Consider the following 14399-nt stretch of genomic DNA (forward strand, 5'->3'; position numbering starts at 1 on the left):
TTACAATGGTTGAAATTATTGGTATACCCTCTTGTTGAGGCCGTTTAATGAAGAAATAATATGCATGGTAAGATTCAACTTATTGTTTGTTTGTGGAATATACAATATATATATTGTAGCATATTTACTTCCTCCGTGGAATCGTCCATTGCCAGGGGGACATTGACATAACTTTGCTGTTTGCACTACTAATGGTAAGCTCAGGGATCGGAAGAACCATGCATGGTGCATGCGGTACACGAGGTGATCAAGCTAGGGTTGTCGAACTGGTCGTGTCATATCGGGTTCGTGTTCGTGTTGATGTTAAACGAGTTAAAAGACTTGACCCAAACCTAAACCGTGTTGATGTTAAACTTGTTGGGAACTACATATATTATGGGGCTACAAGAGTAATTAAGGGCATCAACTGATTTACTGAACTAAACTGATGAATATTTTATGAGAGAAGGAAATTAGAAACTGAACAGATTTGAACTGATTGGAGCCGAACTGAACTTAAAATAAGCTTAAGAAAGCAGGCCCTAAGTAGAGTTGGACAAAAACTTGCATATATAAATAGACAACCTACTACTGTGGCTTTAAACACAAAAATAGTAATCGAGAAAATAGAAGGGAACACTAACAACAATTGTACAATAATGGTTGTTGTAATGGGCATGGGAGTAATTTTAGGATTGTTTGTAGTAGCTTTTATAGTGCAAATGGTAAATGCTTTAGTATTGAAGCCAAAATGGCAAGAAAAATGGTTAAGGAAGCAAGGAATTGATGGAACTACTTACCAATTATGGGGTGGTGAACAAGATAAGCTAAAGCAATTGAAGATTAAAGGCATTACTTCCATGCCTAAAACTCCAACTCATGATATTATATCATGTTCCAATCCTATTGAGTCCCATTTAATGAAGATTTATGGTAAGTTTTATTGTATTAAACAAATGTTGCATATTTCCTTGGCATTGTCTCATAATTAATTAACCACTATTAGCCAAATTCCCGCATCATTGTGTCATTGTGGCAACTTCGCTTAAAAAATTATTAACCCTCGAAGCTAAGCTTAAGAAGTGCTTTATTATAATAATCATATAAATAGTTTTCATATATAACAATCTTATTGTGCATTTGATTAAAGCTAAGCTTAAGAAGTGCTTTATTATAATAATCATATAAATAGTTTTCATATATAACAATCTTATTGTGCATTTGATTAAAGCTAAGCTTAAGAAGTGCTTTATTATAATAATCATATAAATAGTTTTCATATATAACAATCTTATTGTGCATTTGATTAAACTCGTGGAACTATGCATATAATGCATTAATACAATAATTTATCACTCGTTGTTATCAATACTATATATTAAAAAGCGTTACTAAATAAGTTTAGGTGACACGTGACACTCTCCTCATTTAATCGAGTTTTTCATTCCATATGTTAAAAATATGGATCTTACAAGATTTGAACACAAAGTCTTTGCTTAAATTCTATTATGTTACCACTAAGCTATTACCATATTACTTCCCATTTCATCAAAATTAAATATTAATAAGGATTTTTTATCATGAAAATAATACAGTGACTCGGGCATCACCTGAAGTTCTTAATTATGTCACAAGCTTTGTTAGAGGAAAGGAGAGAGAGAGGAAGCAGGCAAGAAGGCAAGAAACTAAGGCCACCTGAATTTAGGCATTAAGACATGAAGTAATTAAATGTGGCGTTTTAGAACCACTATGTTTTGTGAAAAAGGTATAGTAGTCGTGTGGGATAGGGCTGGCAAACCCTGACCCGACACGAAAACCCGACCCGAACCCGACCCGAAGTTACTGAGAGAGACTTGAACCCGACCTGAACCGAACCCGAACAACCCGAATTCAACCCGATTTGACCCAAATTTCATATTTCGTAATAATATTAAGTTTTACACTATTTTTAATAGTTTCTAAGCATAACCCGAAATCGACCCGACATCTGACCCGAACCCGACCTGCTGACCCGAATTGCCACCCCTAGTGTGGGATCTTGTTATTATTGTTTTAATATATGTACGTGAAATAGGTAAAATGTTCTTTTATTGGACGGGGACAGTGCCAAGAATAGTGCTGATGGAACCAAAATTGATCAGAGAAATGTTAACGAATAAGTCCGGAGAATTTCGTAAACCAGAAATCAATGGCTTCACCAGACTCTTTGTTGCTGGTGTATCATCTTTGAATGGAGATAAATGGGTCATGCATAGAAAGTTGCTCAGTCCAGCCTTCCATATGACAAAGTTACAGGTTTTTACGCTATGCTCTTTCGTTTTGTCTTTGTGATTTACTGTAGAGTAGGAAATTTGAATAACAATAGTTATACAAATTGTCAATTATAGAGACAATATAAATTCTTGATTAAGGCGGACTTTACTCTATTTGAACGTGATTATTATAAAATTACCACTTGTGTAAAATTATAAAATAATTATCGTGATTATTTGTCCCACTGCACACTATTGATTTAGGGGTGTTTATTTGCAACTAAATTTTATATTACTCTAGCTATACGGTATGAATTATATATGTACATTTTCATGTATGTAATAACTTGTCTCGCAATTTTCTGCCAGGGAATGGTGCCATCGATACAAAAATGCACACTAGGAATGATTTCGATATGGGAGGGAGTTCTAGGAGCAAATAATTCATGTGAAATTAATGTTTTCTCAGAATTTAAAAAATTAACAGCAGATGTCATATCAAATGTGGCATTTGGCAGCAATTATGAAGAAGGAAGTAGTGTATTTCAACTCATGAATGAGCAATCAAAGTTACTTGCAAAAATGTACTATATGGCGACATTTCCATTCTTAAGGTAACCACTTTTAATTACCTTTAATTTAGAGGGAAAGTCAATAGGTCAATTGAACCCACTTATTATAATAGATGTATTCTTTGTTACGTGGAGTCGAGCAATATTATTTTACTAACGTACAAATGAACCTCAATGTAGGCATTTGCCTACGAAAACAAATGCAAGGATGAAACAAATCCAAAAAGAAGTGACAATTGCATTGAAAGGAATCATTCAAAAGCGCACGAGAGTCATGGAAAAGGATGGAATTGTGAAGGATGATTTGTTAGGATTGATGCTACAATCAAATCTTAACAGCCAGCTAGAGGGTAAAGGATTGACATTACAAGAGCTTATCGAAGAATGTAAGCTATTCTACTTTGCTGGGCACGAGACGACTGCGAATTCGCTCACTTGGGCTATTGTAGCTTTAAGCATGCATCAAGATTGGCAAGAAAAGACAAGAGAAGAAGTACTTAAACTTCTTGGCCGTGAACAAGCACCTTCCTTTGATGACTTAAGTCGTCTCAAAACGGTAAGTTATTATTATTAATTTTCTTTTTTACAAGTATTATTGTTATAATTAATATTATTGCTTCTAATTTTTTAAATGTATACATACTCTGATACACAAATCAAAATTAAAATGATGGTATGAATAAGCTAAATAATGAAAGGTACATGCATGTAAGAAACAATTAAACTTGTAAATGATCTGTTTATAAAGATAGAAACTCAATAATTATTGGACATTTTGTGAAAAACTACCTTATAAAGCACTTTTTTGCGAGAAATTACTTAATAAAAAAAATATTGTCAGAAATTACTTAATAAAAGGATAAATGTTGTAAGAGACTACCTTGGGTCGAATAGTCATTGTTGACTTTTATTTTTCGGGGTTGATCATGTCACGTGCCAATTAAGAAAAAAAGGAGGGGAAGGGTGAATCAAAATCACGTGATGTGGTTAACGCCGAAAAATGAAAGTCAACGGTGACTTTCCAACTAATGGTAGACATTTGCTATATTATAAGGTACTTTGTTACAACATTTTTTTATTAGGTAGTTTCTCGCAAAAAAAAAAAGTGTTTTATATGGTAGTTTTTCACAAAATGTCCATAATTATTTTAGGCCCAATAATTGTTTTTTTGTATTTTGTACAAATAGGCTGGTGATGACCTTGATAGTTTGTAAAATTGTAATTGTTGTGTGTTGTATGTAGGTAACCATGGTTTTGCAAGAAACATTAAGGCTATATCCGCCATCGAGCATAATCCGAACCACGGGTCAGAAAGGGGCAAAATTGGGAGATAAACAACTCCCTGGTGGTGCCCATGTTTTCATCCCAACACCATGCCTTCATCGAGATGAACAAGTGTGGGGAAAAGACGTACTTGAGTTCAACCCTAGTAGATTCTCCGAGGGGGTTTCAAAGGCATCCGATAAAGATCCGGCTCCATATTTCCCTTTCGGGTGGGGCCCAAGGGTTTGCATTGGGCAAAACCTATCCATGCTTGAAGCTAAGATGGCTTTGTCTATGTTGCTTCAACGCTTTTCCTTCGAGCTTTCACCTTCTTATAATCATATGCCTTATTTTATGATGACCCTTCAACCTTTACGTGGTGCACAAGTCATTATTCGTAAGCTAGCTTAGTTCAATTGGTGATGGTCTTTCTAAGCAATGAGAACATAAAATATAGTATATCACTAGGCTGTCTTTAATTGTTTGCTCACAAAAATTGCAATATTCCTCAAATAATGTATGTAATGTATTGCTGTTAATTTTCCTTAATTCTCATCTTTCACCCGCCTCTTCAATTTTTCCTCGTCAAAGGTTTGTATATACACATAAAAGGGATGGAATATATCTAGCAATTATAATGTAAAATTTTCATTATTTGACTGAAAATTTCAAAAAAATATAAAGTCAAGTGGATTATCGTCGCACACACTTACTAGTAATAATGGTGTAGACATGAAAAATTTATATAAGTTCCACATCAGATTTGATATAGGTCAAAAGTCAAAATATTGACTTAGGCTTATTTGACTACTCTCTCTGTCCCAATTTATTTGCAACATTTTAAGCTCATGTTTGACCATTGATAACTTTTATTATATATTTATATAAGTTATAAAAAGTTTATATTAAAAAACTATATATTAAAATAGATCCAACAACATCTTACATAATACATTAACTTTCATATAATAGTTAAAAAACATAATCAAAGGGAGATATGTGAATTGTGCAAAAAGTCAAACCATTGTGAGTAAATTGGGACGGAGGAGTATTAATTAAATTTAATTATTTTGGATGATATATATTAAATTAGCCAATTTTAATTATATTTAATCCAGACTTATGTCTTTACATTTGGTAGAATGATTCTATTCTTTGAGCTGCAACTTAATCAACCATTGAATTGAAATTGGTACTCTGGTTTCAGTAATCACGCCTAATTTTGACTGTGGTGTTCTTTGACCAAGTATGATAGATGTGAATGCGAAGGAGGACAACACTTGATTGGTATTTTTCGAAGTGAAAGTATTCAGATATTTTGGTATTTTTCAGTATTTCACATGCACTAGTGTTTGCAGGGATTCTGATACTTCACCTGGAGTTAATTAATTAAGGATGGAAAATGTGTAGGTGTCATTGATCCCCCTTCTGTGGTATGTTGTTATTCATTATTGTGTTCTTTTACTTCATACCTGTTCTTATGCTGTTCAAGTTAGCTGTGGGACTTTATCAGACTGTTATTCATCATGAAACAGGTGTTAGGCAAATTTGATTCCATTGTAAAACAGTTAGATAAAATTAGCATAACTATATTATATCTTGTTAGTATGTATAACATTCTAATTTATAATTATTAGGGTTGTGGTTTCGATCTTAAGATGGCATGATTTTGTGGTCCAACATTTTTATATATGATATTTTTGTTTACAGAAGATGGGAAATTAGAGAGAGAAAAGTAAGGAGCGAGAAAGTAGAGAGAAAAATGAAATTGAAATTTTCATTATTTTAGGTTTATATTCATTTATATACTCTCACAATTTTTATACTCTTTTATTTTATAGATATGTTATTTCACTTAATATGTTGGAATACCATAAACAAATGGTACTCCAGGTCTCCAGTAATACCTAATACTAATTGGTTAATCATGTTGAACATCTATAGGAACTAGGAAGTGTAACTTCCTATCTTATTTTCAATGGATTCCTAAGGTGAAAAACATGTGCTATGGCCCACAGTTAATTTTATAATCTTGAAAGTGTGATTTTAAAATGTTGTTAGTGGATTTGTGGCTCAAAATAAAAAAATATTTAAACTACGGGTCTATTTGATAAATGGCTTTTCATTGGGTTTCTGATTGGTTTTTGTCTTTTGGTTTTTTCATTGGGTCAAACATCTAAAATTTGTGTTTGATTAATGATTTTTTCAATCAGTTAAAAAGCTGGCTTTTAAGTCAAAATGAAAAAGCTAATTGGAGTAGCTTTTGGCTACCTATGTTACTAATAACATCCAACAACCAATTTTACCAAACATGTTTTTAGACTAATAAAACGACAAACAGCCAACAAAAAAGTCAATACAAATAGCCGATCAAACCAGCCAATCAAACCAGTCGACAACCAATAGCCAGCAGCCAATTGCCAAACAAGGCCTACAAATTCTGAAAAAACAATGGAAGGAAATGATTATAAAAGGAGCTTAATTATTTTTGACAAGGACAATGAACAAATGAGTTCCTTGCTTAAGGCTTGACTTGAACTTATCAGAAAACTCAACGGTTTTCTTAGAGAACCTTTCAAACAGTTCATCCATTTTCTCAACGCCAAAATGTTTAGACAAAATTCCTTCCATTCCAGCTCTCAAGTGATTCGCTATTGCGTTGCCATCACCCGAAGTCTTAGAACCACCCTCATTATTCTTTCTTCCTGAAGTTGGATCAGTTAACTCCATTTTTTCAATGCTAAATCGCCCGTTCTTCTTTACTAAGGATTCCATCTCCATTGGTGAAACGTTGTAGATTGGCAAGTTGAACTACTTGCTCTTGGTTTATGACTCCCTAAAATCATTAGGGAAGAAAAAGAAAGACAAAAAAAACCAGTTTACTTAGAAAAATCTTGAACTAGTTTTGTTAAAGAGACTAAACAATAATACAATTCAATATGATGAAAGAAGAGGGATGACATATTGGTCTATTGGATGACATATAGTGCATATGTGGCATATGAGTGACACATGTCGTTAGCTTGTTGTCCCCATGAGTTTTAATAATAACATAGATGGAAGTTATACCATCAAATAGGGAGATTGATTTTGACGTATCAAATACTAATTTTGGCACACCTTGTAAAAAGACTAGTGTAGAATTGAAATTGGAGGACCCAACTATAATTTAGTAATTTACTGTATAGGGCTTTGGTGTTGGTTTTAATTTGGCCTTTTAGGAGATCAAAACCATCCTCATCAGTGAAACACGATGATTGGCAAATGGAAGGTATAGCATTATTCTTTGATTTGTAATGTTTTTATTTCCATGGTTGTTATTTGTCAACAAGTAATTTTAACAACCAATATTTACATTTATCAATAAGTAAAAATTATAAGAAAAAAGATGATATAATAAAAATTTAATAAATCTCATTTGAAAAAAGAAAACAAAAATGTGCATTATATGAAATTAATTTGTTTTTAAACAAGATTAAATTTAGTACAAGTCATTCCTTAATTTTGGATTTTTGGTAAAGCAAAACCTTTATTTGTTTGTTTGTTTGTCTTTTTTCTTTCCAAAATCATTCAACATATGGACTTTCATGAAGATGAACAAAGCCCAAAGGGCCCAAAATAAAAATGTTTAAACACTAAGACAATTATACAAATTTTTATATAGACCCTACTCCATCTAAAATAGCTAGACCCCTATTAAAATACAACCTTGTATAAATGAAACAAACTTCATTCTCTTCTTCTTCCCACCATCTTTACAAAATTTTGTTTCCTTTTTTTTTTACAGAAACTCACTCTCTCTCTCTTTTTTTAATCTAATATCTTTTTATTTCTTTATTGAATTACTTCATTCTTTTTTTTTTTTTTCAAATTCTTATTTTCTCTCTCCTCTGTTCTTTGTTTTTTTGTTTTTTTTTTTCCATTAAATTTCTACATTTAACGTGATGGAACAATTTTAAATTTTCAAATATATCAATCTAGGTTTTTTTATTATGAACTCATTGTGATCAATGTTAATTTATTTTTTGATTTTGAGGTGAACTTGTGGATGAAATAATTGTTTTAATATCAATTGGATTTGTGAAAGCTAATTTGATTGATTACAATTCGTATTAATTGATTGTTTTTACTGTTCTCATTAAGTTGTACGTATTTTTTTGATTTTGAGATGAAATTATAGATGAAATGATTGTTCTAATATCAATTGAATTTGTTGAAATTAATTCGATCGATCAATTCGTATCTGTTATATTATGATCGATTACCTGATACTTTTGAACATTTAGTAAACAAAATCTGAACAATTGTAAATTTTGAATATTTTTTTAAAATTAAAAAAAAAAATCTAAACATCAAAATTTTTGAACATTTAGTGAAAATATCTGAACAATCGTAATGTACCACACATATACTTTTGAACATTCTGTAAAAAGATCTGTACAATTGCAAATTTTGAACATTTAGTAAAAAATTCCGAACATCGTAAATTTGAACAATAAGTAAAAATATTTGAACAATCACAATGACCACGCCTACACTTTTGAACATTTAGTAAAAAAAAATCTGGACAATTGCAAAATTTGAACATTAAGTAAAAAAATCTGAACCTCGCAAATTTTGAACATTTAGTAAAAATATCTGAACAATCTCAATGTATGCCTATACTTTTAAACATTTCGTAAATAAATCTGAACAATTGCAAATTTTGAACATTTTGTAAAAAAAAATCCGAACACTGCACCACGTCCATACTTTTGAACATTTGGTAATAAAATCTGAACAATCGCCTGGGTCCAGCTATCCTAGGTGGACCAGGGTGCACAATAGACTTATTGAAGACAATTACCACAACTAGCTTAATCAATTCCTATCTTTTTCGGTATTTCGGCCCAATAATATGGAACATTATAACAAGTAAGAGACAGACTTCTAAATTCTTGAAATTTGTGGCCCAAAAAAAAAAATTAAACTGCAATTTATGAAAAACAATAGAAGGAAATGATTATAAAAGGAGCTTAATTCTTTTTGACAAGGACGATGAACAACTGAGTTCCTTGCTTAAGGCTTGACTTGAACTTATCAGAAAACTCAATGGTCTTCTTAGAGAACCTTTTAAACAGTTCATCCATTTTCTCAACACCAAAATGTTTGGACAAAATTCCTTCCATTCCAGCTCTCAGGTGATTCGCTATTGCGTTGCCATCGCCCGAAGTCTTAGAACCACCCTCATTATTCTTTCTTCCCGAAGTTGGATCAGTTAACTCCATTTTCTCAATGCTAAATCGCCCGTTCTTCTTTACTAAGGATTCCATCTCCATTGGTGAAACGCTGTAGATTGGCAAGTTGAAGGAGTCTACTCGCTCTTGGCTTATGACTCCCTAAAATCATCAGTTAAGAGAACAAAAAAAAAGACAAGTTTACTTAGAAAAACCTTGAACTAGTTTTGTTAGTATTATCACAAACACATTGGAAACTTCTACTTGAGGATGCCCCAGTTTCTCATGGTGAGAAACAAATGTTTCTCACATGGCATTTTTCTAAATAAACCAACAATTTTGTTCAACCGTGGAACCCACAATAATGAAAAAGTTGTTGATTTATTCACGAAAATACCCCTATGAGAAACAAATTTCGTTTCTGATCATGAGAAACATGAAAATTCCCCTTCTATTTTTGAATGTAAATTAGAAGCAAAATGTAGTCAACAATACATTGTAATATTCCATTTCACCTGAAAGCAAATAAGTTATGCCGAGGTCTTATTAGCCATCAAACAATTTAATCAATTGAATCAAGCATTGCTCTGGCATTACCTAGTTGATTCATTAAAACAAAAAGAACGAAAGGCACTTACAGCTTGAGCCATATCCACCAGGGAAGCACCCAAAAGGTCGAACATGATCCCAGTAGGAACCTGAGAATGAGCCACACTTTCATCTGGAATACAAGGCATGATGAGCACCATCATCCCACCAACAACGAGCTCTTTCGCTCTTTCACCCAAGAACAACCCCATGTCTTCAGAAAACTGCCTAGCATAAGCATCCACAACACCTCGCGGAGCACCAGTGTAATGGATCCTCCCACCATTCCACGCCTCAGATTCCTTGTTAAGCAACTCCTTAGGCTCCTTAGACAACCATTGTAGAGAATACGACGAGTGGATGAAATGGAGCGATGAGTCAGGGAAGAGACGGCCATAGAAGGAACCGGGCACACCAGCTGAGAAGTAGGCACGATCAGAGGGAATGGAGGTAAAGAGGGTGTTGAAATCATTTCCTACATGATCATTGAAGAAGACTTGATATTGCGGGTTTTGGCAAGACAAGGATTTGGCTTTGGTTGTGACTGTGTCTATCACATTTTGCATTGCAGTGAACGTATTTGGACCTACTGAGCACCCAAGGTCAGCTAAACGGATCGTCGTCGGGGTTGCTGATGGTGTTGTGGCGGTAATGGTCAAGAAGATGTTCATGGGATCAAATTTCTCAGTGATTGCTGAGCAAATTAGCCCTTGTACTACACTTGAAGCTAATTTCTGTTTTGGTTTCAAGAAATTCATCATTAGTACTTATCTAGTTACCACTAGAGACATGGATATGCAACCTCCTCCGCTTCGCATTACTCGAAACAAAGGGTATTATTTATGAGATATAAAGTATTCTTTTGTTGCAAGTAATGCGAAGCGGAGGGGAGGATGCCCCAGTTTCTCATGGTGAGAAACAAATTCTCACATATTTTCGTAAATAAGTCAACAATTTTATTCAACTTTATTCAACCGTGGAGCCCACAATAATGAAAAAGTTGTTAATTTATTCACGAAAATGCCACAATGAGAAATAAATTCCCATGAGAAAGTGGAATTTTCCCAGTGGAGGTAGTATATTACAAATATTATGCAATTTCTTACATCAATATATATAATCATAAATTCATTATGGATTATAAGATAAGCAACCTTCGGCACATTTAGCAACTCGTTAAATTAAACCATCCCACTCACAATTCTTCTTATGTAAATTGTGGAGATCAGAATAAAGTCCAACTATTGGAATTTGATAGGGTGATTTAACTAAGCTAGTTGGTAATTAATTATGTTCAAACAAATAATTTCACACATAAATCCATAGTAAAAGAGAATCAAAACAAGACAAACAAAAAGGAACGGAGGGAGTTTAATTTGAAAGAGTGTTATTAAATATAACTAGTCGATGATTAAATATGTAGTGTACCTGAAAGCTGGAGTTCTTGATGTAGCTGAAAGTGCCATCTCCTCCTTTCATCGGATATGCTTCTACTGCTGCCATCTCTCACTCTCTCTAGAGATAAAATTTACTTGTGTCGATGTTGCTTTTTCCTTTTACTTGGTTATTGCCAAACTCTTCACGTTTAAATAAACTAGGAGAGTTTCTTAATTAATTACTACGTGTCATATTATGCGTAACTATCATACTATATTATTTTCTTATGTATAAATCATATATATAAGTAAAAGTAAGTTGGTCAAGTAATTAATGCGAAAAGGCTAATGGAGCACTTGTTAAAATACTATGAGAGTATTATCTTTTCTAAAACTTTCTACCTAAGAGAGAATTAGAAGTTGGGAACACTTACTAAAATACAAAGGGAGTAGATATAGAGAGTAGTATTTATTTTACCCCTTTCATTTTTGATTTTTTCTACATTTTAAGCCTCTAACTTTTCGTTTTCTACGATGTGCCCCTTTTAAGAAATTTATATTGTAACCCAAAATACACTTAGTTTCTAAACGGTTACTTTATCGTTATCCTACCGTTAACAAATTTGGTTAGTGGAATACACTCTCCGCTTAATAATTATCATCGTGTGCCCTCATGATCTTTTACTTTTCTTTTTCCCTTTTTCTTTTGTTTTTTTTTTTTAAAAAAAAACCACGAGGGCACACGAGGTGAGCAAATTTCAGAACACTATCTTTTTAAATTCTTAAATTTGCCCTCATGATCTTTTACTTTTCTTTTTCCCTTTTTCTTTTGTTTTTTTTTTAAAAAAAACCACGAGGGCACACGACGTGAGCAAATTTCAGAACACTATCTTTTTAAATTCTGAAATTCATGCCTAACATTTATTAAGTACGTACACGTGGAACTTTTACTTTATAGTTCCAACTATATGGTAGTACTGTAGTAGGGTGGATAAGTCATTGAGTCAGTAATCTAATAATTTGCATCATTGCAAATAGTTCATTCTAAGACTGGTGGTATTTTATCACAACTGACATAATTTTCATTTAAATTAAAAATCTTATGACATTTTTTTACTACTTCTCTGTTTTTAAATAATTGACCAATTTGACTTTTTTTAAATAGTTATAAGCGAGTACTAATTTTGACCATCATTAAATACAATGTTATTGACTTAGTGTGAGGGGTATATTAAGGGCATTTAACGTAGACTAATGGACTATGACCTTGTTTGGTAAATAGGTTTTCAATAAACTTTTAGCTTATTGAACACTATTAGATGTTTAACAATATTATTAAGGAAAAATACACTTTAATAATCCCAACAATTGCCGATTTACTTCTAATAATTCCAACTAAGGTTTATTATTTGAAAATCCTAACTGTGCCCTGAGTTTGCCTCCAATAGCCCAAAAAACCGATTACCAAATGGAAGGGTATTTATTTATTTATTTATTTATTTGTTTTTTAAACGTCACATGTCAGCAAATGATTGCCTAATTTTATTCTTGTAAAAAAAAAAAAAAAAAAAAAGATTCAATCGTGAGAGCCAACCCACAACCAACCGGAAAATGGCCAGCCACCTTCCTAATCCCCGAAAATGGTTGGCTGGCCCTACCAACCCCCAACAAATTTCAGTCGACCTACCCAAGCCCTTAAACCACTCTCCTCCCTTCCCCCCCCCCCCTTCGCTAGAATTCTCCCACACCCTCGAAACCGCCCAGGGGGTCGAATTCGGGGGTTGGGAAGGGAGGAGGGTCGGTTTCATTTGTGTAGAGGTAGTTCTCGAGGGAGGTTTAGGTGGTTTGGCGAGAGGTTTAGGTGGTTATCTGGAATAAAGAGGTACGCCCTAATTTACCTCATGTATTTATTTTCTAATCTTGTGAAGAATAAATAAATTAAATAACCTCTAATTTGAAAGAAATATATAATGTTAACTATGTGAAATTTAAAACACTAATAAAAGTTTGTTGAGATGGTAAATGTATAACCGTTAGGTTATTTGTTGGAGGTTGCGGGTTTGAGTCTAGATCAAACCATAATTTATTTATTTTGTTAAGTGAAGTTGCAAACTTATGTATCCCATGTACTTTGAATAGTGATGTGGTATAGTGATATGGTGTCATATACGTTGAAGAGTGTCGCGTGACGCCGTTACTTTAAAATGAACGTCATTCAATATATAGGATCTTTTACCAAAACGGCTAATTTGACAAAATTATTTACCAAAACGACTAATTATAAATTTTAATTCCCAAACTAGCTAATTTATTAACTTGAAAGGAATTTATCTATTTCTTATTTCCTTTGATCCGGTTTAGTTCACTTTTTTTTGTTTTATTTTTATTTAGTTAAAGATTTTTTTAAGTTGGAAATTTAAGCAATATACAAAACTACGAAAAACGTAAACAATCGCAGACTCGTAGATCCTAATTTCGATAAAAAAAAACAATTAAAAGAACTAATTTTTCATCTTGATCATACAATCACAAAAATTTGGAATTTCAAGTAGTATTGTTCTATCAAGTCTACCGTAAATTTATACAACGATAAGAGATTTTAAGATATTGTTCATCTTTTTCATGTCTATTAATTGTATACTCTTTGTTAATGTCGGCTAGTAGGAATATTTTTTTTTTAATGTGTATGATAAATCAAACTTACATATATTTCTATTTTTATGTGTTTAAAAAAATAGTTTTTTTTTTTTTTTTTTTATTGGAAGTTGATCATTTTTCTGAGTGGTTGTTTATGTTGTGTAACTTTTTTAAAAATTGAGAATTGTTGCATATATATTATGTTGGTTGTTATTGTTCTGTGTTCAAGTTAATGGGATATTTTAAACTATGGCATTAGAATTTAAATAAACAAAATTTTTTTTAAAAAAATTCTTTTTAAATAAAACCAAAAAAAAAACATAAAGTGAACTGAACGGGTTCAAAGGAATATAAAAAAATAAATAATATCATTTCAAATCAATAAATTTAGCTAGTTTGGGAATTAAATTTTATAATTAGCCGTTTTGGTAAATACTTTTGTCAAATTAGCCATTTTGGTAAAAGATCCCAATATATACTACCTCCGTTAAATGTTATGTGCAACTTTGGAATATT

General features: G+C 32.4%; 2 protein-coding genes across 2 annotated transcripts; one reads left to right on the forward strand and one right to left on the reverse strand.

Annotated features, from left to right (window-relative positions):
* The first annotated feature begins 527 nt into the window (after positions 1 to 527).
* Positions 528 to 4615, forward strand: LOC110705288 (cytochrome P450 CYP72A219-like). The gene is made up of 5 exons (XM_021883125.1): positions 528 to 912; positions 2054 to 2274; positions 2601 to 2845; positions 2984 to 3359; positions 4046 to 4615. Exons 1-5 carry the CDS (start codon positions 639 to 641, stop codon positions 4475 to 4477), a joined length of 1548 nt encoding a protein of 515 aa, XP_021738817.1. The 5' UTR covers positions 528 to 638; the 3' UTR covers positions 4478 to 4615.
* A 3825-nt stretch (positions 4616 to 8440) lies between these two features.
* On the reverse strand, positions 8441 to 11517 carry LOC110705379 (probable S-adenosylmethionine-dependent methyltransferase At5g38780). Its single transcript, XM_021883228.1, has 3 exons — positions 11299 to 11517; positions 9921 to 10604; positions 8441 to 9444 (listed from the first exon to the last, which is right to left on the reverse strand). The coding sequence occupies exons 1-3, from the start codon at positions 11371 to 11373 to the stop codon at positions 9082 to 9084; spliced, it is 1122 nt and encodes a 373-aa protein (XP_021738920.1). The 5' UTR covers positions 11374 to 11517; the 3' UTR covers positions 8441 to 9081.
* Between the last annotated feature and the right edge of the window lie 2882 nt (positions 11518 to 14399).

The sequence above is a fragment of the Chenopodium quinoa genome, unplaced genomic scaffold (assembly GCF_001683475.1).
Source record: "Chenopodium quinoa cultivar QQ74 unplaced genomic scaffold, ASM168347v1, whole genome shotgun sequence".
In the NCBI taxonomy this organism is placed as follows: Eukaryota; Viridiplantae; Streptophyta; class Magnoliopsida; order Caryophyllales; family Amaranthaceae; genus Chenopodium; species Chenopodium quinoa.